Raw genomic sequence first — 23352 nt, 5'->3', positions numbered from 1 at the left:
TTCAGAGCTTTTGTTAGATATTTAGTTTGAGTCATCTACACCTTTCTTTGCAGTTGCTTGAAAAAATTCAGGTCAATACTTTAGATCCTCCCTTCTAGGAATCTGCAATTTTGGAAGCAAATAGTTTGTCTGCGGTATAATTTTCTTGATAACAGTGTAAGTTCAGATTCTTAAAAAAAAAATTCATTTGATTGAGACGAATTTTTTTCTGCGTTTCACTTAGATGTGGGCAATACAGCAGTCTTGTCAAGTTTTTTTCTGTTAATAAGCAAACAACTTTTGATGTATAATATATATGTCCAGTCACTATATGAAATATATTTTTTTTGTTCTTTTATACTTGCCTGTATATATTAATAGTATTGCTGTTTCTGAAGTAGTTTGTTGAAGATAAATTCTGGTCAGAACTAGGGAAATGTACCTTTTTGTGCGTGGCTATGTTTTGGGAGTTACAAATTGTGCACAGTGCTGCTCTATGGGCTGTTTATGTACACTGCTCCTAGAAACGGTTTTCTTTGTAGCAATAAGCGTTTGGGTAAGTTCCCTTTAAAATGGGGGAAAGGATTAACAAAAGTGGTAAAGAATATGTTTGTTTAACGGTGCATGCAGTAAAAAAAGCTTATGGCACCACAAAGATAAAGAAACAATTTTTTTAAAATTATGGTAGTGAGGGAGTTCAAATACAAAAAATATTTCAGTATTTGTAAACACTATTGACATTTGTAGTTTTTGAGAGCAAGTTACTGCACACTTCAGTCACTGAAAGAGAGCTGGAGTATCTGGGTGGTATTTAGTTTAAATTAAAAATAGCTATAAATTTATGCAACATGTAACTGCCTCCAGTTAACCAGTATGTAGGTTCATGATGAAATGTATCACCCTTCATGTTCTTAGCACCCTGAGAGAAACAGAAAAACACACAGATGTAGGAATTGTGACCAAAGCTATATACTTTAGCTGAAAATTGAGTAGACCCATTTTCAGTAAAAGTACTCTTTTATTTTTTAATGAGACCAGAATAACAGGAAGCAATACCCTGTTGCTTGTTTTACCAGGCTGTTGAGGCACTAAACAGTCCTGTCTTGGAAGTCTACATACAACTGTTTTCTGAGAAACTACAAGGAAGGTATGAGATGGAGGCGACCATCCCGTGTCTGGGACTTGGGCCAGGTCTCAGCAACATTTGCAGTCTGAGCTTAGACTGCCAGTTTGAGGTAGCTCTGTTTTAAAATGTTGTGGTGTAAAGTCTGCCGCTTCCAAGAGGAGTTGCTTTTAATTGAAAAATGACGTTATTTAGTTTCTGATATTTGAACCAAGTTTACAGTATATATTAAGCCAAAGTTTTTACAGTATAGAAATCTGACTGAAGTCCATGTGCTTAAAATGATAGAGTGCATAGCTATTCTAATTCATTTTTGACAACCTTAATGGAGAACAGAATGATTGAAGAGGTTTAAATTAAATGTGTGGAAGATTAGTACAGTGGAAAGGCATGATAGGTGCATTTACCGCTTTCTTAATTTTTACCTGATGATTATGTTTGCAGTAGCGTGTAGGGAGCTCAGAGACTGTAATTTATCTTTTCCAGTGTGGAATAGTATCTAACTCTGAAAATTCTATACTAACATCAATTATCAATTATGGTACTTTTTCATGATCTTTTTTTAAAAATCAGCTTTTTTGTTTGTTTGTTTTTAAGACTGGGTTTGTCCTTGTACTTATGATATAAAAGCATTCAAAGTTGTTTTGTCACACTTTATTTTATGACTGAACCCAGTACAGCTGTAATCACAACATAGCCTGGCTGTGCAGTCTGAAGGTTACAAGAAACAGGCCCTGGAATATTTAGGAAGCGTCTTAAGGCTTTCATTAAAAAAAAAAATAAATTTTTTTTAAACAATAACCAAAGGATAGAAGTCTGTAATTTTAACTTGCATTTTTGCATTTGCCCTGAAGGGTCACAGACTCTTAAGTGTGTTTTAGGAGGACGCTCTAAAAAGCCATAAATGAATTTAACTTTAACCTGTCTGTGCTCCTGGAAAATGTTTCTGCTTTTGCAGAACATAACATTCATCTGGAGAAGGAGAGTCACTGAGAGGCAAGTATGCTGCCAGGAAGTTGTGACAGCTCGTAAATGTTTCTTTCCCTTCAAGGATTCAATATATTAAACATGCACAATGTTTTGAATTTTCCAGTTGTGTTTTAAGGTAAGATGTTTGATGTGCTGTGTGTGCAGAATGAATTTTTTGGCCAGAATGTTCTCAGCTATTTCTATTTTTAGAATACCTCTGTGGAGAAAAAAAAGAGCCCAAACCAAAAGGAACCCTGTATTTCTTAAAATTCAACATAAATTAAAAAGTGTTATTACCCCTTTCTTGAGGATGCTTCTAACAAATGGTTAGGAGTTTACATTAAATACTATGTGTGAATGTACTGATAGATAACTCTTTTAAAAAATAGTTGCTTTCTTTTTCAGTTATCTTTACCTTGTGCTCCATATACAAAACCACCCCCAAACTCACCAAAAACATGCCTTCTCTTCCCCCCCCCCAAAAGCTGGAGTAGAAATGGGTCTAGTACTGATTTATTTAATGTCAACCAACTCCATCCGAGTAATGAAAGGAAAAAAAATACTCTGTTGCTACTCCATTAATCATCCTCTACATCTGACCGTACACTACTTAACTGCAGGAAATGCTTGGGAAACCAAGGCTTATTTAAAATACAATGTTTTAGATTTAACAAACATGAAAGTTTTGACTGTATCCGGGAAGAAATAGGTAGGCAGTGCAGCTGTCTTAAAAAGTAGTGGAATCAGTGTTATGCAAAAAAACCCCAAAAAGGCAAACAAGATAAATCCCCCACAAAACCCAGTCAAACAAAAAACTACAACCAGACAAACAAACAAAAAAACCCAGCAAACAAAATGAACAACAACTAAAAAAACCCTACAGTATTCCTGGAAAGAGGAGCCTGTTCAAAATCAACGTGGAAATGTCCCAGCTGGAGCAATGGTTACCCTTTTAGTTGAAGCAGAGATGCTGAAGTCTAACCTTCTGGCTGAGAGTCTCAGCTGAAAGCAAATAGAAAGTCAAAGGAGCCCTGTTCTTTAATTTTTAATTTTTTATTCTTCTCACACCATATAAGAGATTTGACATGATGAAAACACATGAATCCTGTGATCATGAGCCAAATTTGAATTAAGTTTCAAGGTTTGTTTTTTCCTCTTGGTTTACAAGCTTTTATCTCTCTGTCTGATATATAGTGCAAAAGTTTTTAAATGGTAAATGAGCCAACAAAAGACTGTCTAGTGAACAGATACAGACTATTTAATAGTTATTGTGACATACATCATTTAATAAGGCTTAATATTTTACAGACATACAGATCTAGAAAGCTTCTCAGTGGGCATTTTTGGCTTCAACTGAATTGGGTGTTTAGGAAGTGTTAAGAAATATTGCTTGAACAGTATGTAAGGTAATGACTCTACAGAGATAGCTGGAGGCACTTAGCAGATGAAACTGTGTCAGCTCAGCTTAGATGTGATGTAAAGGACTACAGTAAGATTAAGAGGGGAAAAACCCCCCACTCTCCCAGCTACAGAGCATGCACGTGGTCATCTTACTGCTCACTGACAAGCATATCAGTGCTGTCCTCTTAATGTTGCTTGAGAGTCGCCTCTCTGCTGCACTATCAGCAACCATCTTCCCTTGCACGTGAGGCCCAGCTGACCTTCATGTTTCCGACTCATCCACTCCCATCCCCATGCTACCACCCCCTGCCCTGGCAGTGTCCTTGCTGCAGGCAGTTTTCATTTTTGCATCCCCAGGAGAGATAAATCCTCCCTAAAACCCGAGTGTTGTTTCCTTTTTCTTCACCACCAGCTTTCCTTGTAAAAATTTCTGATTTGGCAGATTCTGATTTCAGCGTAAAATACTGTTTGCATGTTACTCCACCAGGGGTTTCCTTTTGTTTTTATAGCTTCTTAGGGGACTCTTCAACATGAAAGGTTTTTGAGATGCTCCGTATAATGAAACCTTTATATAATTTCTGTAATACTGGGAGCAATTATCTCTGCTGCAGAAGTGAGACCACAGTGAGAACAATTGGCTGACTTGGACTAGACTAGAACCTGGTTTGTTTTCTGGGTTAAGCTCTGTTGGTCCATGTGTGCATCATCTGAGTTGTCTATTGTTTGTGGAAAAAGTTGTTGAGCAGCTGGGAGTGATACCAAGCATCAGAGGTGGCAAAGTATGTCATACTGATATCGAAGCTGTAACACTTGGTAGAGAAGAAATATTTTGGCATTGCAGCTCTCTTGATTGTGAACCTGAAGTCCAACCTATGTAATGTTACTTAGTTGACTTCTGTTCTAATTGCTATTAAAATGTGTTTTGTGAATATGTGATGACTACTGAATACCAATGAAAAATGAAAACCTCTTAAAAGTGGTTTTCTTCTCCCCTCCTCCCCCAAACTGTTATAAGCTTTTAATCAAGAATCATACTATACTTGTTTGTATTTTTTAACATATTTGACCTGTCTGGGGATTCTGTGAATTGAGATGCTAGAATTCCAAACTTGGCCTATGGTCTGTCTGCTTATCACTTAACCTGCTTAGCTCTCTTCATAGGAGTGTATTTATGTCCCCTGAGGATCTCTTCTCTGCTACATGTCCATACACATATTATGGAACATGCATTAGTTAAAAAACTGCCCTGTTTTGGTGCATTTTAGCAGAGAGGCAGTACAAGCAGAAGAGAGGACTAGTAGTCTGAGGTCAGACTGGCATGTCCCTGTTGAAATCCCCTGTTGCTCATACAAATTACAATTTTTTTCAGACTAAAACTTTTTGTTCCCTATATCTCCTTCGCTTTGTTGTCTTGGCACCCCTCTTTGAGTTTTCAGCTGAAGTTACTTATATTATAACCGGTTCTATGGCTTACTTCATACAGAAATGAGTTTTTAGAGTAGGAAGTGTAAATTTCTTTAACTGTTGACTTTTTTTTCCACTGTTTCCTTTTTTGCCTCCATGAGAAATGTATGGAATCTATCACAATTCTAAGTATTTCAGAAGAACAATTTGCATGTGCTTAGTGTGATTTTATTTTATGGGTTCATTTCTCCGGTTACCTGATCCAGCTTTCAGACTGCACACCCATCACATGAGTTTGGCCATACACACAGTTTGCTGCAGTGGAATTTCGCTGAACACAGCAGTGTTCGTCAGTTTGCTCGGAGTATTGCAATGTTTAAGAAAATGCCAAAATCCTACTTCTTTATCTGGGGCCTGGAGGGAATGGTAGGATTTTGTTGTTTCTGAAGAACTTAGTGTGTTACGGATTTTCTAATCTTTTAAAGCTGGGCTTTACAATTGTAAATGCTCTATTAAGGAACTCTCCAGAGTGCCTTTGAGTAAATCTAGAATAGCTAACTGGGTAAAGTGTCTTGTTATATATTTTATTTAAAAAAAACCCAAACAAACATGCCACAAAGCAACAAGAAAGGCAAGCCCAGGCATAAAACTGGAAGTAAAATTCAAATAGATGCACTTCCTGAATAAAGGGTTATCTTACTCTAATTTTTCTGAAAATGTAATTTCTGAAAAACAGGAAAACTTTTTTTGTCTACAATAAAATATTCAAAAGCACTAGTGCAATGTTTGTCAATTACAAAATCAATTTTTAGTTAAAACTGCAAGTAGTTTTCAACCAGTGCCTTTCTGAATTACCTAATGGGATGAATCAAAAATTATCAAACAAAAAAAGATATGAAGTTGCCTTCCTATAGCATTTTTTCTTATGGTTCAGGTGCAAAATACTAGTTGAGGGAAACTCACAAAATAAACTTCTGAGGAGCCAGGAAAAGTGCCACTGTAATAGTAAGTTTATTATGAGAGTATTTGAAGAAATGTGATTATCTTTCTGGAATGGAATTTTGAGTTTTTTGCTTATTTGTTTACAAACTTTACAGCTGAATTTCTCCTTTCTAAGGTTGACCCATTTTCATAATAACCAAATAGCAGTTTTTGTAGGCAGGTTTACTGTAACAGTTACTAGAAATGCAGGATTGTCTCTGTTATTTTATGTGCTGCTTTGCTCGTTCGTTGGGTTTTATTTTGTTTTCCCAAGACAACATAGGTACTTCAGAAGCTCGTTTTGTTTTTGAACCTAATTTTAGTTAAGTCGGGCTTCTTAATGTAACTGATGTCTTCTTTGATGGTATTCCCAAAAGACAATCAGTAAATAAGTGTGATATACAGATAGCGTATATTTAGCTGATAATTGTCTTGGTGCATCATCAACTGAGAACATACTTTAAAACTTATTTTTTGTTAACAAATTGAACTTGTTTCTTAAAAAATTTTATGATGGAGGAGCTGTCATAAGAAGGTAACAGGAGTATGCCAGTACGTAATTTATTTTCAAGATTCTTGCTGTTGTTCACTGCGTGCAGACTTAAAATAGCCTTATAAGTACTTTTGCAATATTATGCTAAAGGATGAGTTGAAAGAAGTGCACCATTTTTACATTTTTAATGAATGGTTACAACTGCCAATGTGTCTTGTGCAACAGAGAACTGATTTCCCACAGTAGGACAGGAAGAGTAGTTAGAGGATTAGGAGAGGTATCTGTATGACATTAAGCTGACTAGATGGGAATTCTTTGCTTAATAAAATTGCCATGCAACTGGCATACCACTTCTGTGAGATTATGTTGGCATATGTGTGTGTATTGATATGAATGAGGGACTTAAATACAAGAGCTGATTTCTACCTTTCTTCACCTCACCAATCTAGACTCTGTGAAGGTACAAAACCTCAGGTCACTGTTATTTTCCAAAGGGTTTAAAATGTCTTTGGAAGTGCTCCATGAACTTTGCTGTATTTACTTTTGTAGCTGCTTGGACAGTGATCTATCAGTTTATGAAAAGGGAGCTGCAGTCTTTGTGTATGAGGTTTCCTGGTGGCTTCTTGTCCTAATAAGCAATAAAGTTCCACCTGCAGATCTTCTCACATTTGGCACAGAGCCAGTTATTCTCAAGCCTTCTTATGAGGACTGCAACAGTGTTTTTTCAATATCTGTGCATATGCTTTTAGCATGAGTGGCTAATGTGTATGTTAGTGAATACTGGAATAAGTTGACATGAATAGGAAGATGCCTACTGCTAACTTGGCAATCATATGACACTGTCATTGCATAAACCTGCTGTAATATAAAAGTCTGCATGGGGATAAGTGCTCTGATTCAGAAGTATTCCAGCTGTTTACAGTCACTGGTGACTGCTGGGAAGTAGATAAACTGGCTGCTGGTGTTAGCTTCAAAACGAGCAAAAAGTGAGCAACCTGGCTACAGCAGCTGCAACCTAAGTGTCTAATCCCACTTGCTGCTCTTTCTGTTACAGATCTTTAGCAACTTGACTCGTTTTATTGTGCTGTTAGTTCTGTGACAGGGCTGGATAGCGGCATGAATTGTACCACCATGTTTCTCTGTTGTGATCTGTGCTGTGGTTCACCCTGAGAACAAGTGGCAGTTCTTTCTAGTGAAGAGGAATCCTGTTAGGGGTACAGGCAGTTGCCAGAATGCCCTCCAGTGCCTCTACCGCTTCCCTCAGAGAGAGTGTGGACAGCTTGAGCACTGCGTGTGACTGCTTCGCTTGGCAGCATTGAACGACACAAAATTGCTTACAGAAATGCTGCTGTGAAGAAGTGTCAGTCTCTGCAAAAAGGTTTTGAAGGTCTTCAGGGTAGTTGGGCACAGTGATGCAGCTGGGTCACAGGCAGGGCTCCTCCAGATGTCCCCTCTTCCCCTGCAGCTGCAGTCTGCAGTGCACTGTTCTGCTCTTTGGAGTTCATCAGCACAGTTCTATTAGGTGTCATGTAGAAATATGCATTGCCAATAAAAATATCAATATTTAATCTATCTAATTATTAAAAGTTTTCTTAATTTCTTTCTTAATAGCCATGCTCTTGTTGGACTCCATATTAATATCATTGCACTTCATCAGTCTTAAGGCCATAGTCTTGATTAGTTTTTGGACCACTGTCTTATATGATTATCAGTATAGAAAATAATCTTTTAGTTGAAATTTAATGGAGAGTTTAAAATATCTTTCAGCTTTTCAGTAGATAGACTTCATATTTGGGCATACTAGCTTTCTTGCAGTGACTATAAACATATATTTTGAAAGCTTTGACCCACCAATTCAGAAATCTTTATGGTACATGTGTAGCTAGCCATGTGTAAACCTTTGCAGAAATAAGATCAAAATCTGCAGGGTCAAAGACAGAACCGTTTTCTTCCCCTTATATAGCTCCTGGATCATAGCTCAGGGTTAGGCAGTGCATTAGTACAGTACTGTATGTGCTTCAGTGACTTGCTTTCTATGACAATTCAATTTTGTTATTGTGATGATGTATCACAAGAGAGGGTTATGTGGCAAAAAAAAAAAAAATCCTTTTCTTATCCCAGGTATTGTTAAAGGAGCATCAAAAAATTCTTCAGGGCTTGTGAGAAGCTGCCTTTTTGCTTCTCAAAAGCAGTAGTTGGTTGAGACTCACAGCTTCTCTTCATTGCTGGAGATAGCTTCACCAAAGCATTTCACTATCCCTTTTTGCCTTTGAAGGTAACTGCTCATCTCTCTCTGCACTTTGCTCAGGCAGAGCAAAGGACAGGATAATCCCCTTAGCCTGTTAAATGCTCCATCCCATCTGGTAGGTGATAATTGCATTGTAGGGGGATTAACACAGTGGGATATGCTTACAGTGTAATGAAAACTTCACTGTAAGTGTGAAAGTCAACTGAATGCATTCTAGCATTTTGAGACCTTACATTTGCACATTTTTTGTGAATATCATAAAACAGAAGTTTCATCTGAAGAAGGTATGCAGTACCTTTACATGCCATCCTTCACATGCATGTGACAGGTTATAAATTTGTTTTGAAATATCACTAGTCTGAAGATCTGAAACCCCCTTGTAGGAGTAGTAGAATAGACTTGTTTAGCTGAATCTTTTAGGGCCATTCTGTGAGTATAGCTGTATTAAATGCATTCTGAGTGTTGACTTTACTTTTACTCAGAAGTCTGTGACTTTGAAATCATGGGGTTGTTACCAGAGTAGGAGTACTCATGTTATTTAAACACTGCCTACAAATCTTCGTCAGTAAAGGTGAAATTTGAATAAGCCGCACTATGAGGAATATCACAGTAATTTTGCATTAGTAGAGATTAGGGGATTTCAGGCTGAAAGTAGCTTTTCTTGCAGCCAGCCAGAATAAATACTTTGAAACTTCAGTTTTAAGCGTGAGCCTGAGGTAGTGCAAACCATCTCTTTAAAAAAAAAATGTTAAAAATCAACCTGTGTTTTTGTAAGTTTACCTAATGCTGTCAGTAGTGAAGATAGTAAATCTTAGGATTTCAGAGCATTTCATAAGCTAACTGTAACTTAGCTTTCTTACCTTTCAAGTTGATAAAGATCCGTGTGAAGATAAGTAGTGCAGTAGCTCAGGGTTGATTACCATCCTGTTGTTTGCACTCTCTCCAGTCTCCCCATATGATACAAGAAACTGGATAAGTTGCTCTGTGCTGACCAGTTTGTGCCATTTCACTGGTTTGAACATTAACCTGTTAGGCTAAAACAGGGCTTGGTTAGTCCACGCTGTGGACTAACCAAATGTTTCATCGTCAGATAGATTAAATAAGAGTCAGATATATAAATATGCACTGTGTACAGTAGATGCTTTAGCAACATTGTATGACCTTGCTGCAGGATTAAATTTTCTAATGAATTAAGGTTCTGTGACCAGCTGTGTGGTTGCTGTTTCTTTAGTTTCCAATTCCTGACTTAGCAGCTCTGTCTTTGTGTGCATCTCTGGCAGTAAGGGCAAAATAAAATCCAGGGGTTTTTTATGGGCTGTCTGCAGTAACTTTGCCAGTCTGTGATGAGGTTGTTGAGTGTGGTTAAGCTCAGCCTTCTCTTACTTAATCATGGATCTGAGTAGGGTCAAGTAGAAAGCTGCTTTTCCAAAGTTATGGTGATGAGCCATGGAAGTGATTTCACAGATTGTTTTTTTTCTTCTCTATTTTATTTTGTTATTTATGTTAAGGTGGCTGAGCTCTAAAGAATGTGCCTTAATTTTCTTCTCTTAGATTGAAAGTGATTACCTTTGGAGAGGAAAACTGGAGAAATTTGCTCTTTCATTTTCTGGCATTCTGTAATTTTGAATAAATTTGGTTGAAAGGTCACAGAACTCAGACAACCAACAAAAAAATACTCCTCCAAAAAATGAAACATGTCCCCTCTACCCACTCCAGTTGTTTCTGGAATACGAGTTTCTGTCACATGAAAATCTCTCTTGAAAGAACCATTAAATTGTCAATATACAGAAAGGATTTTTAAGAGGCATTTTCAAATATTTAGAAACAGGGTTTTTTTTTAACAATTCTTATGTATATTTAAATATATATGCCAAGTATGTAGCAAACCAAATCATATATGGTATATAATTGTTTCTCTTCTTATTTAGGTGACAAACAGCATGTTTGGTGCTTCAAGGAAGAAGTTTGTAGAGGGGGTTGATGGTGACTACCATGATGAGAACATGTACTACAGCCAATCATCGATGTTCCCACATCGGTCAGAAAAAGATGTAAGTTGAATAAGCTTATTTTTTCTTCTTTCAGTAGTGAGGTAGTTTCAAGTACATGAAATATATGTTAAGAAGGGCTTTGTCTAGCTTTAAGCTGTACGTGACTGTTTTCAGTGGCAAGTGCTTTAATTTCAGTGAATTTATATATGTAAACCTCAGCCATATGCTTGCCAGCATTTTATTTTTTCATTTTGAAGAATTGTATTTGCAATTTCAATTGGGTTATTGATTATATCTTGTGCTTACATGCTGTGTCTACAAGGTTTTTGTTGTGGTTTTACATTTTACATCTTCAACTGTTTTTAGTTTCTGAAAATGCCTTGTGCAGCTTGTTTGCTGAAGTATTCTGAGTTAGGTATTTCTCCCATTTGTAATACCACAAAGTTATGAAACTAGTAATTTTTTCCCCTTGGTAATGCAATATTGTATGTTAGAACTGTGTTGACATTACTGAAGCTCTGCTTCTTACCAAAGATAAATAAATAGGGCAGTAACATATTCGCTTTCATATGGAGTGGCATGTAGAAATACGTGGAAGACTTGAAAGTGTGACTTGAATTTCATGTCACCTGAAAGTCAGTAACATAATCTATTGACAGGCTTGCTTTTAATATGTGTAGGCAATGTATTCTTTTTAATTAAAAAAGAATATATATCCTTTCAAACTTTCAAAAAGGTACAATTGCTTCAAGTCTGCCTCCAAGACATGTCTTGATAGACTTTGACCTGTACAAACATAAGCATTTCCTATAGACCCTTAGCTGAATTTTAATCCAGATTTTCAAAGAGAAGGAAATAGATTTAGAGTAGAAGGCTTTTTGAAACAAAATGAAACCCCCCAAAAAGGTGTAAATGGAGCTTTCTGATTCAGTTTCATAAATTAATTTGATAAGAAGTTTCAGGTGAGCCAGCAAAGGATTAAAGTGTAATATGGTATAAAGAAAACTAAAGAGGCTGCTCTTTTCTGTTTATGTTGATTACATATGTGCATGTACCACAGATGGAATATTTATAATGTTGAACATACTTTCCTGTCTATGGTCACCGAGAGGTGCAGCTAGCACTCTCAAAAACAGTAGACACTATTTCTCCAAAGTGATTCTTGGATATTAGATCTGCACTTTTAAATTTGACGCACTGGGGGAAAAATTGTTACGGTGTAGTAAGAAAGGCAGAGTGAGATAAATGCTGTGCATTACAGTGTACACAGTAAAAGCTGATGCTTGGCACGTTGTGTCCCAGCAAATGAGTGTTTTAGTTGCCTGCTTTTTCTGTAGGCAATGTTGCAGAAGTGGATCTTAGAATGGCACTTCAAGACAAGAAAGGTGGGTGTTCCAGACACCAGGAGTGACAAATGAGAAATCCTGAAAGCTTGTGGGAGAACTGGCCAAAATGGGACATAGAAGCTGCTGTAGTTGTCAGAAGAGTGGTGTTATTCCGACAGGAAATAGAAGAGTGTATTTGCAAAAGCCTTGTAAAATTTTATTTCCAAATCCTTTTTAAGGTTCCCCCCCAGCCCCGTAGCTTCACTGTTGACCATGACAACTTTCTGAGTTTACACTTATGAAATTTTAAACTGTTAAATGCTATTGTGATTTTTTAAAAAGTTGATCAAAGTGAATTTATGGTGGTAATATTGACTGTACACCTTTGATCACTCAGGTATAGCTAAATGTATATGCTATCTTACATGTTCCATTTGCTGTTTCATTTGGTTCACAGTAGATAGAAAAGTTGGAAAGGTGGTTATATTTTCTTTCCAACCAGTTTTGCAGGTTTGAAAACCATTTCCAGTTGAAAGTAACCATGTTTTCAAATAATCTTTCCACTAGAATTTTGCTAAAAATGTTCTGTATTTGAGAACACAATAAATAGATTGACTTTGTTCTTTGGATAACGGTATTGACAGACTAAAATAAAATTGCTCAGAATTTTGTCCAAATAAACTAATAAAGACTAATGTTCAAAACCTGGATCCAGTTTTATGAACACATGGGGGGAAAATTCCAGCGTTCTAGATTTTGAAGCACTTTGAAGCTTTCTGTCTTCACATTTGATGTGGGGATAAAATAAAGCTAGAATAAATATGAGAGAAAGGAATAAATCGTTTTTATCTAAACAAGGTGCAGTTTTACTGTAATTTAAATTATTCCTCTTTTTTCATTTTCCGTTGAACATAGGGAATGGTGAAATCCTTTTAAAATTTAGAGTAAGGACTTAGTGCAAGCATGTTTGTAGAAACTTTAAAACCTGTTTTTTACTTTACTTTTACAGTAGGGTTTCTGGCCTTTTGAAGAGGCATTGTGCTCAGATGGGGTTTAGTGATGACTTGTGCACTGGGTTTAACTGAGTTGTGTGCTTTTCAGCTTTCTACCTTGTTTTAACACAAAACGTGGAAGTTTCCAAATTATATTAAGAAATAATTTTCACTTACTAAGTGAAAAAAAAATCTAGAACCCATCTGAAAATGATGTGAAAAAGATATTTTATGCCTTTTAATAAACAATTTTCATAACACTTAGTGGTGTGGTATTTTTTTGACTTTTTGCCTTGGCTAATTTGAATTGTAAAATAATTTCCTTCAGACAATTATAAAGTGAACTAAGGGTGCTCAAGTGCTCTTTTAAACTTTAAAGACTTTGCCAAGGACAAAGACATAGCAACAAATAGTTTAGGACGTTACTTTTATTTCAGAGACTCAGTGTAGCTAAAAGCTTTCTTTGAACTTACCTGTGCACTAGAGAGTGCAGTTCCAGACAGGCAGGACTAATACGGTAGTTGAAATGGAAAAGTTGCATGTTACTCATGTGCACAAGCGCTTCCAAGATTGTACTGATGCTGATTGGATCTATTACTTTGGGCCCAAACTTACGGTTCCTTAGATGAGATTACATTGCTCAAACCATCTGATGCTTCCTTTTTACTAATTAAGTGGCTTTGCCTTGGATCATCACATACTTGCTGTGCTAAGTAGGGAAGTGGAACAGAGTGTGTCTGTGAATGCTCTGTCTATGAATTTTTGTTGTGCACTTGGTCAGTGCATGATAACCAAGTCAGTAATTCTTTGGCAAAGAAATTAGGTATTTTATAGAACTTTCAGAACGTGAAACAGGTTAAGAAAATAGTTTAGCTTCTGGCTGGAAACAAGTGTGGTCCTTTTAATGTAAATTGACAAGATGCACTGTGTTGCCACAAAATAATTGCGGAGCTTATTTGTGGCCAATTTCAGCAACTTAATTGAGCTGTCTATGCACTCAGCGAAATAGTTTTCAGGACATGGGTACATGTATTTTTATTTGGATAGAGTGACAATGGTAGAAATCAGTAACTCAAGGCATTCGTATACTTTTGAATCTATAGTCATCAGTTGAGCAAAACAAAAATGACTGTGAGCTTGGAGAAAAGATTGGACCAATCCATTCTGAACTTCTTTGATTTCTCATATATGGGAATGTAATAAGGGCTGTACAAGATTTGACCAGTCTAGCCTAATCCACTGAGGATGCATACATGAGAATATGAGCTGCAGTCATAAATCTGACAGTAGACAGACATGCCTTTTAATAAAGATCTGCCCAAATGATCAGGAGAAGTTAGATTTTTTTCAGTTAATGCTTTTTCTACATCTTGGCCCAGTGCTTTGCTGTTCATTTTCTTTTCCAGTTGCTCAACAGATTGTAAAATGCTTTCAGTAACATAGTAATATTTCTGATTTGCACTTTTAATTGGGACAAGTAAAATCTAGCCTGAAGATTAGATTTGCCTCATTGCAACTATTTATCTAGCTCACTAGCTGTAGAAAGTCTTCAGATATGGATATTGAGTACAGTGAAATGGGTTGTTGATTCTGGAAGCCTTCTTTCCAGAAGTTTCTTGAGGTAGTAGAAGCATGTCTGTGATGGATCAGATTCTGGTGTTCCTCTGTCATGAGGCAGTTTCATGAAGGCAGATGTCAGTGGTTTTGTCTTGTAATGGGCAGAGAGGTGGTGGTAAAACAAAGGATGGTCTGAGGTCTTTTGCTGTGATTCTATTAAACTGATTTATAGAACCTCTACTTAACTTTTACTGTATTTTGAAATGCACAGCCTTATAAAGAGATGGTATTTTACAAGAGATAAAACCATGAAACAAGGCTTAGCTTACCATCAAATTGATATCCATAATCTTGCTAAGTTTGGGAAACTATTTGTATAAGAGTTTAATCAGTCTTCTGGAAACAGCCTTGGCTTTAGGTTTGCTGAACACCATGTTATTCCAGATGAATTGTTGGCTTTTTAATACTGTTATTTTAGGATTCTAAGGAAACCTATGGTATCTTATTTCCCAAGGCTTCTTTCCTGGCGTTTGTCTTAGTCATTGCACAAGAGTTCGTTAGCTTAGTCATAATTTAACTTCAGATGCTTCACATGGAGTTGTAAGTATTTAAGAATTCCCACAAAACCCTCTTGAGTCAGGAGTAGTTGTTGCATTCACTCTAATGCTGGTTGGCTGAATAGAGGCACTGTACATTAATGTACTTTGTAATAGTCTGAATAGTTTTGATCCATTTGTGGAAGGGAAAAAAATAAAGCTTATTTTGGGAAAGAAATAGATTAATGTCTTTAATTATAAATGGCAAATGAATATTTTCACATGCATTACTTTGCACATAAACGTTCTTGTAATTTGACTGAATAGTGGGCTGCTTTGCCCTGCTTGCTTTGTGCAACAGAGCTTGGTCTTCTCTCTTTGAAGTGTGGTTCCAAAGCAAGAGAGTTGCTTTTTACCTTCCAGGAGAGTGATTAAACATTCCTTGCATCAATTAGTGAGTATACAATAAGTTTTTTTAAAAAACTAATCAACCAACCAAAACCACAAAAACAAAACAAAAAACCCAAACAAAAATCAAACCAACAAACCCCCCCACAAACAAAAAACCAAACAAAACCAAACAAGCTTTTAAATGGATGAAAATTGCAATGCCATTAATAACTAAAAATAGTTGGATAGGACTTACAGGGGATGAGATTAGAAACTATTCAAGCAACTTTTTGTGTTTTAATGCAGTTCCCTTTGAGAGCCTATAGTCATTCTGCCTGTAGGTTGCATTTTTGTAAGAAAGTTACACAGTTTGATGTAAGAACAAAAAGTTTCAAATGCAAAATGCACCTTTTACTATCTCACCTATAAGTTTGCACCTGAATGGATTTATCAAATAAAACAATACATCATAAACTAATTTTGCTTAGATGAAAGTGGTTTTTATACTATTTCACACAGTTTGCAAGTAAATATCTGAATTTGAGTTAGTTCATATCACTTTACAATTTGAAATTATGTCACAAGGAAATTAATTTTACTGTTGATGACTGTATATCATTTTCACTACGTTGAGTTTGTATTTAGTTTTTTTATAGAATAGCTAAATTACTATGGTAGGTGTTCTTTACTTTTCTGTGCTTCATCTTCACTTCATCTAAAAGCTTTATTTTACTGCATCTCCACTTAACAGTGTACAGTAGTTTTTATATGTCAGCTTTAGCTTTTGAAGTGGTGTCTTGGACTAGATTAATTCCGTGCATAAAATCATCTGCATTTTCTAGAACAGGGAGGTTATGGTTTCTTACCCAATAACTCAGTTCACTGAACATACTGTTTTGTAATATTGGTGGTTTATGGGCTCAGTGTTTGGGTGGTGGTGGGGTTTGTTTGTTTTTTGTTTGTTGCTTGTTTTTTACAGCTTATTTATAAAATATTTACTTTGTTGTCCTAGTTCTTAATTGCTTTGGCATTTTTTATAGCATCTTTCAACGAGTTTTCAGTAATCTTTTGGTTTATTAATACGCAATGTATCTACACAGGGAGAATTTGTTTTTGGAGTTTTGCTTGGGTAATCATGTTAACCTCGTGTTAATAATGTCATTGTCATTCAAAAACAACATCTTGCCTCTAAGGTCTTGAGATATTGCTTCCATCACCAGTGTGGTCCTACCTCCTTGGGGATTCCCAAATGCCACTGGAGGCAGAAGATCAAACCCATAAATGGTGAAATCTGAAAGACTAAATAAAATTTCATTTATTTTTTAGGATTGTGTTTCGGTTTACATTTCACAAATTATTTACATCAGTAATAATTTTCACTTGCAGATAATAAGCTGCATTTATAAGGCTTTCAAAACTTCTTCATTGATTTATGATGTTGAGATTTGGAAATATTTTCGGATATTTTCTTGCAACGTGGGAATTTTGCGAGCACTGTATTAGAAAGTGGTTTAAAGAGGAGGACTAATAACCCTATTAAAAAACTGACAGACTCTAGAAAAACGTGTAATTTTATCTGTTATTTGTTGACTTGGTTTACTACTATTTTTTAGGTCAGTATAACACTTTCCTCTGAGGCTGTGGGTCAGATGTTATTAAATAGTGCAGCACAGATGACAGGTACCAGAAATAAAGTGCAAATACAAAATGGTGCTGACGTTTGCACCTCTGAGAAATCCATCATATATCAGACCAGATATTACTCACAAGCTTGCTTATTAGAACCTGTTTTGTTTTTAGCAGTTGACTTTGTAGTGCTGGCTTGATGTATTTTAACTTCAGCTTGCCCTGCGTTTAAGAAAGTAGCTTTAGGCTATAACTGCATAATGTAGCAGCCTGCACAGTACTGTTGCTTTGCCGAGTTTTCTTGGTGCCACCCTGCCAAGGTGTGCTACCGTGGTGGTGATGGTGATGGACAGCTGTCTCCACGCTGAGTGGGGTCTTTGCTTGGAAGAGGCAGGATGCTGCAGTGCAGGGGAAAGCAGGAACCTGCTCAGCCAGCTCTAGTGTTGGACCTCCCTTCCACCGCCTCCCTCTGCTTTCAGGGAGGCTGCAGCCTATGTTCGCCGGCCTCCTGAGGGGGCTTTAAAGTGCAGCAGTTTTTTCACAGTTCTAGCAAATTTAAGCAATTGCTGGTGCTTTTTTTTTCGAGATTGTTGACACTCTTAAGTGAATTTATTGCAGTAAACCCATTAAGAGTTAATGAAAGCAGTTACAGTAAAATCTCATTCAGCACTAAGGATAGGAAATTGCCTGATAGCCCCTTACAGCTTATTGATTTTTAGTGTGGACCAGTCCAGAAAAATTGAACCATCTGCTTGGATCATCAGTTGGTTTGAGTTTAGATGCATAATCTTCCATTATCAGAACTGTGCTATGACTGTTTGAGACTTGTGAGTAAAATTATGTCCATGTCTTAGTTGACTGTTGTCAACTCAGTCTTTCAGCCTGCCAGTACTGAGTGTTGGTACTTCCCATATACTGGCAGAATAAAGTGCACCCGTCATGTTACACAAGGTCTTTTTTGGTTGGTTGTCTCTGTGCCCTGTGGGAGATGCAAGTCTCTGTCTCCTAAAAACATGTACAGGGAAAGCCACTTGAAACAATCTGTCTAGTTCAGTCATACAAGGTTGGAATAGAAGCAGAAATGCCATGCTACTTTTACAACTGGGTTTTGTAGCTGTTAACCGCTGGCAAATCGATTTAGATTGTTGCCACGATAATTCTGAGCATTTTTTCCTTAAGATTTGGACATAATTGGCTAAAGCTTAATAGGTTTTAACAACTAGAAGAGGCTTTAGTTACCTTAAGGCTTAGTCTGCTTTAGTTTTTATTAAGGTTATGACCTTTGTCTGTTGTAGACTAAAAGAAATTCAAGGCTGACTTCCAGCCACAGTTGCAAGTATGCTCTTGGAGAGTTGGTTATATTTTGTGTGTTGTGTGGCAAGTAGTCCAGCCAGGTGAAATAATGATTGCAAAATGCCAGAAGGAATGTTTTTAGTACTACTAACACTGTACCTTTTGAGTTGTCATTATCTTTGGTAGACAAAGTTTGAGTAGCCTATATTAGTGACTCAGAGGCTGTGAATGAAAATCAAGGTCCTGGTAGCATAGGTTAAGGTTTTGGCAAATTTAGTTGTTTTTTTTTCTTGTTGATATAAGTTATATGGAAATAATAGAAAAACAAGACAATTTTAAACTGTTCCTTCCTATAATAGAAAAAAGTGTTTAATAAACTAGAGAGGGAATAATTGAGATACCCATACAGCATATTCCTTCTCCATGAGATTAGAGAAATGCTGCATTTAATTTGCCTGGAACAGATCCACAGCAATTGTTATTGATTTCTTCTTGAAGTTTGTTATCTTTGATGTTCTAAGTACATTATAACATTAAGACTAAGTTGTGGGACTTAGTGAATTTAATGCTTGGTCTTTATTATGGTTTTCTATAAAGGTTTCTCTACAAGTCATTTTGCAATTAACTTTTCATGTAAAAGTAAATGACACAATAGATGTGACCTACTTTGCAATGTTTCAAAAGAAAATCCTCTTTCTAATAAGCAGTGTTTAATAAATATTATTTTCCATTCCTTTTAACTGAATTTAAAAAATCAAGTAGTACTCAGTGTAGAAGAGGTGGGATTCGTTTTCTCTCTTTCACATAATGTAGTGCCTCTAAGGGGTTTTCTAATTGTTTTTATTAGTCCAAAGTAACATTACAAATGAAAGGTTTTTATGCTGAGGTTTTGTACCATCTTCTACTTACTACATCACATGCCATCACAGCAATTTTTTAAGTCCCTGAGCAACTGTTCTTATGAGACCTTCTTTTTTGGCTTAACTGTCTAATTAATCTGTCCCAAAGTTAGGAGTAGTTTTTGACCGATGTTTCTATCTCAGTGTCTGGTTTGTTTGTTGTTTTTTTTATATTTTTTTGACTTGTGAGCCCTTATCATTGTCTCTGCAGGTATCTCATTTTTTCCCGTAGAGTTACAATTTGCCACACCTTGCAACATATTTTAGGATTTTCAACTTGTCAGACTTGAATATTGCTGTCTTTAACCTGAGCACTTTCTTAAAACTACTGTAGCAGCTTATTGTATCCATGTTTAATCAATTTGTTAGTTTGGGGGAAGAGTGCTTTCGAAATGTGTCTCCCAAGTGTCCCCACTTCAGCATGCTTTGGTTTGCATTGCAGAGCAATCTTGGTGTGAGTGAATTTGATTCTTTCTGGATGAAAACAGGTTGGAAGAGGTGCTCCAGAAGTGCACCAGACATGTACCACTCACTAATGGGCATTCAGTCCATGGCATCAGGTGTTTTAGTCATGGCTAGCTCTAGTTAGAAATACAGTAGCTATGTTAACTCAGAACCAACTTGTTTGTTTTACAAGTGCACTTGTCTTTGGCTGCATTACTTGCTGATGCAGATGTGGCCTGTGAACTTGGCTGTGAGTGCTGAGTTAGAGCCACAGGTAGTTTAATTTAAAATGTTCTTTTTGTTCACAGCAAGTTCTTCACTAAGAAAGGAGATATCTGGTCTGGTTTGACACATTTTATAGGTTTGGGGGTTTTTTTGCAGAAAGTTTTTTGTCTTGCTATTCCAAACCTCTTATGTACACAAGTGTGGATGTTTGTTCCTGTAGTTGCTTACTTTCAAATATGAGCATTTTGTTGGAAATATGTGTGAGTATAATACATAGGAACATATATGAGTGTGTATATATATATATATATGAGAAATATGTGTGAGAAGATATTTCTGATACATTTTCTGATGGTCTACAGTAATTACATGCTGTAATTTCTTTTTCCATGTTTCTGTATATATTTTTAAAAAATCATAAATACTTCATGATTTACAGATATAAATGCTATTTTTGATGTTCAGTGACTTACTTGCATGTCTTGTTTCGCATTTTTACCATCTGGATTTGGCCCAAGTATAGACAACTAGCTGATTCAGTTTATAAGGTTTAGGTTTTACATCTGTCTAGATGATACCAACAAAGCAATTTACAGTTTATCACAGTAAAAGTTATTTTGATTTGAATTTTTTGCTCTCAAGTTGAAAAAAGCACGGAATCACGTTATGTCTAAGAATCCAGACATTTCTTTCCACGAAACTATCTTAAAATAGTTAGTCCAGACTACTTAACTAAACAAGCAGACATTTGCCCATATGTTAGTAAGTACAAGTAGCATGTTCTGTGGTGAACTGGATGGATTGGATCAACTAATAGCTCTTCTTGCTCCAAGAGACAATCAGCTATACCTAATGTTGATTAACTACTAATCTGTTCTTTAAAGACGTCCAGAAATTGATGTTCCAGTACTTAACTGTCCTTAGGATCACAAAGTAGTTTTTTCCAAGTGTTCAGCTTATGTATTCTGTTTCTCAAATGCAGTTATACTTTCCATTTCTGCAGCAGCACGGAGAATAGTTGATTCTTTTCCTCTTAGAACACTGATGTGTAATATACTGTTACAGGTGTTACTGTGCAGATATTTTTGGGAGTTTCTAAAATTTTTGATGACTTTGAAGGAGTTTTCAGTTGTTTTGGCTTTCTTGGCATAACATACTGTTGCAAACTTTCAGAGCAAGATAGCATAGTATTTTCGTGTCTTTAATAGCCTTTTATTCTTCTTACATTGTAGATGCTGGCATCACCATCAACATCAGGTCAGCTGTCTCAGTTTGGGGCAAGTTTATACGGGCAACAAAGTAAGAATTCTTTTTATTGGTTATATGTTTATTTTATGCTAAATATGTTACAGTTGCACACTCTGGATAGAGAATATGCAGATGGCTTTGTTTTCTGGTGATTGTAAAAATGACAGTATGTCCCCTTATGTGCAATTATTTTAATTTTTTAAGATATATTTTTGCTTTGCTTAGTATGCATTTTTGCAGTGTTTAATGTGCAAAGTGTCATATACTGACACTGTATAACTGTTAAATATCCAAATATAACCATGCTATAAAAAATGTCTGTGATTTAAGCATGATTCTCTGAAAGAAAACCTAAAGAAAGTGAGCTGGGCCAAAATGAGCCTAGTTCAGAAAAATATGTAAAGAATTGAAGGAAATTATACCGTAAATATAACTGATATTTCATGCTCTCCTGGAGCACATTGAATCTTGTGTATGTGCTTGACAACTTGCATTTGGCAAAGATTTGGCCAGTAAGATTATTGCCTTCTACACCAGTGTTTTTTTCTTTCCTGTACCTTGGAAGTTTCATCTGTATCTGCCAGTCTTGTGGACACTGTTGCAACAGAAGACCTATAGAGCAACAGTCACATGTAATGCTAACTTAGGGCCAGTGCTGAGAACTAAAGCTCCTTTTAACTGAGAGGTGCATTCAGACAGTGACTCAGAATATCTGAGTTAGATACAGTTCCACAAGTAAAACTAGTTGTGAGCATCATCTCTCCTGTGTCACTGTGTGGTTTTGAATGTTTTCAGCTGTTTTGCCAAGTGCTTCTGACTCAGATTCTACGAAAAGGTGTCTTCAGAGTAGTTGAGAGAGTCTGGACTTTTTGTCTGGACAAACTAAAAGCTTTGTTTGCTAGATGCATGGCCTTCCCAATTTCTTTGAGCTTTCTTCAAATAGCTTCTTAAAAAATATAGTGGACTTTCTTTTTTGTTGGTTTCTTTTTTGTTGTAGGGTTTGTTTACTTATCTCAGTGGCCATTGATGAGTGACTATGTAATATAAATTGGCATTTGATTATGCTACTGGGATTTATATGAGCAGCTTCTAGCCAGTCCAAGAGTCCTGTTTGTGTCTTGTCTTTTGGGTCCTGATTCTGGCACAATTGAATCTTTCAAACTTAACTGTCTACAGATACTGAAATAGTTTATTCATTCTATTTGTCAGTTATTTGTTGTTTATTTTTAAGGTCAACTTTTTTCATCAACTTAGTTGTTCATAGAGTTGGTTGTGGTGCCTAGGATGTAATCTCTAACACGGAGGCATACATAGCCAAAAACTTAAAAGTAAATATTATCAGAAGTCAATTTCTACCAAATCTTGAGGAAAAGCAACAAGAAACTTCTGTGTTGAAGTCATGCTTATGATTAAAATACTTTTTTAGGAAAAACAAAGCTGATAATGGCTATGCGCCTTTAGTGATTGGTAGCTGTCAGTCATTAAGCAAGATGCCATGTTATAAAGTTAATGTAACTTAGACATAAAATTAGAAAGGAAGTTGGCCATTCATTGATCAGCCTCCAGTATAGCCCATATAGATCTCTTGTCTCAATTAGAAAACTGGAAAAAGTAAGAAAAAAGTAGGGTATTTTCTCAGTGACTATTTCAACTGCCAGGAATATAATTCTACTTCGCTGCAACATCCCTAATCATTAAAAGTTCTAGTTTAAAGAAAGCCAACAAGAAGAAATAACCATCAGTGTAAAACTGGCTTTGCTAAAACAAATGCTTGCACAAAATTAACTTGAATGTTGTAATTGTGGTTTTTTGGTGTGCTGTATCTAGTTTAAAAGTGTATGTATTTTTTCGTACCATTTTATTTTTAAAATTCCATGTAATTGTTAATCAGTGTGAAATATTATTTATAATATATGTTTATGCTCATTGTCATTATTCTGATGCAGTAAATTGCCAAAATATTTACAGTGAACACCTTGATATAATCAGCTTTTAATGAAGTGTTAGGATGCTTGTTATAGCAAGTTACACTAGCTCTTAATCTGAATGTATAGAGACAGATTTGAGTATTATAAACACTTCGAGTTTTGTTGCAAACTTTCTGGATTTTAAATTGTAGGATAGGACACAGACACCAGTTCTTTAAGTGTGAGAGCTAAATGACTGGGAGGTTTCTTCAGACCTTGTCTTGATAATAATTTGAGCATATGCTATGTCTGTCTTTTGCA

General features: G+C 36.1%; 1 protein-coding gene across 7 annotated transcripts in view; it reads left to right on the top strand.

Annotated features, from left to right (window-relative positions):
* Positions 1-23352, top strand: part of CNOT2 (CCR4-NOT transcription complex subunit 2) — an 80816-nt gene that overhangs the window by 36244 nt on the left and 21220 nt on the right. For 4 of the 7 annotated variants that reach the window (XM_017822170.1, XM_017822169.1, XM_017822164.1 and 1 more), the window contains 2 exons: positions 10527-10649; positions 21109-21175. In XM_017822170.1, coding sequence (XP_017677659.1) covers positions 10539-10649; positions 21109-21175 — 178 coding nt within the window. In that variant the 5' untranslated portion in view covers positions 10527-10538. Of the gene's footprint in view, positions 1-1055; positions 1127-5843; positions 5882-10526; positions 10650-21108; positions 21176-23352 lie in introns of those variants that run through there. The other 3 variants (XM_017822166.1, XM_017822168.1, XM_017822167.1) reach the window with 2 other exon arrangements.

This window comes from Lepidothrix coronata, unplaced genomic scaffold, assembly GCF_001604755.1.
Source record: "Lepidothrix coronata isolate B3197 unplaced genomic scaffold, Lepidothrix_coronata-1.0 Scaffold95, whole genome shotgun sequence".
NCBI lineage: Eukaryota > Metazoa > Chordata > Aves > Passeriformes > Pipridae > Lepidothrix > Lepidothrix coronata.
Note: the sequence above shows the minus strand (reverse complement) of the source record. Positions and strands in the feature narration are given on the sequence as shown.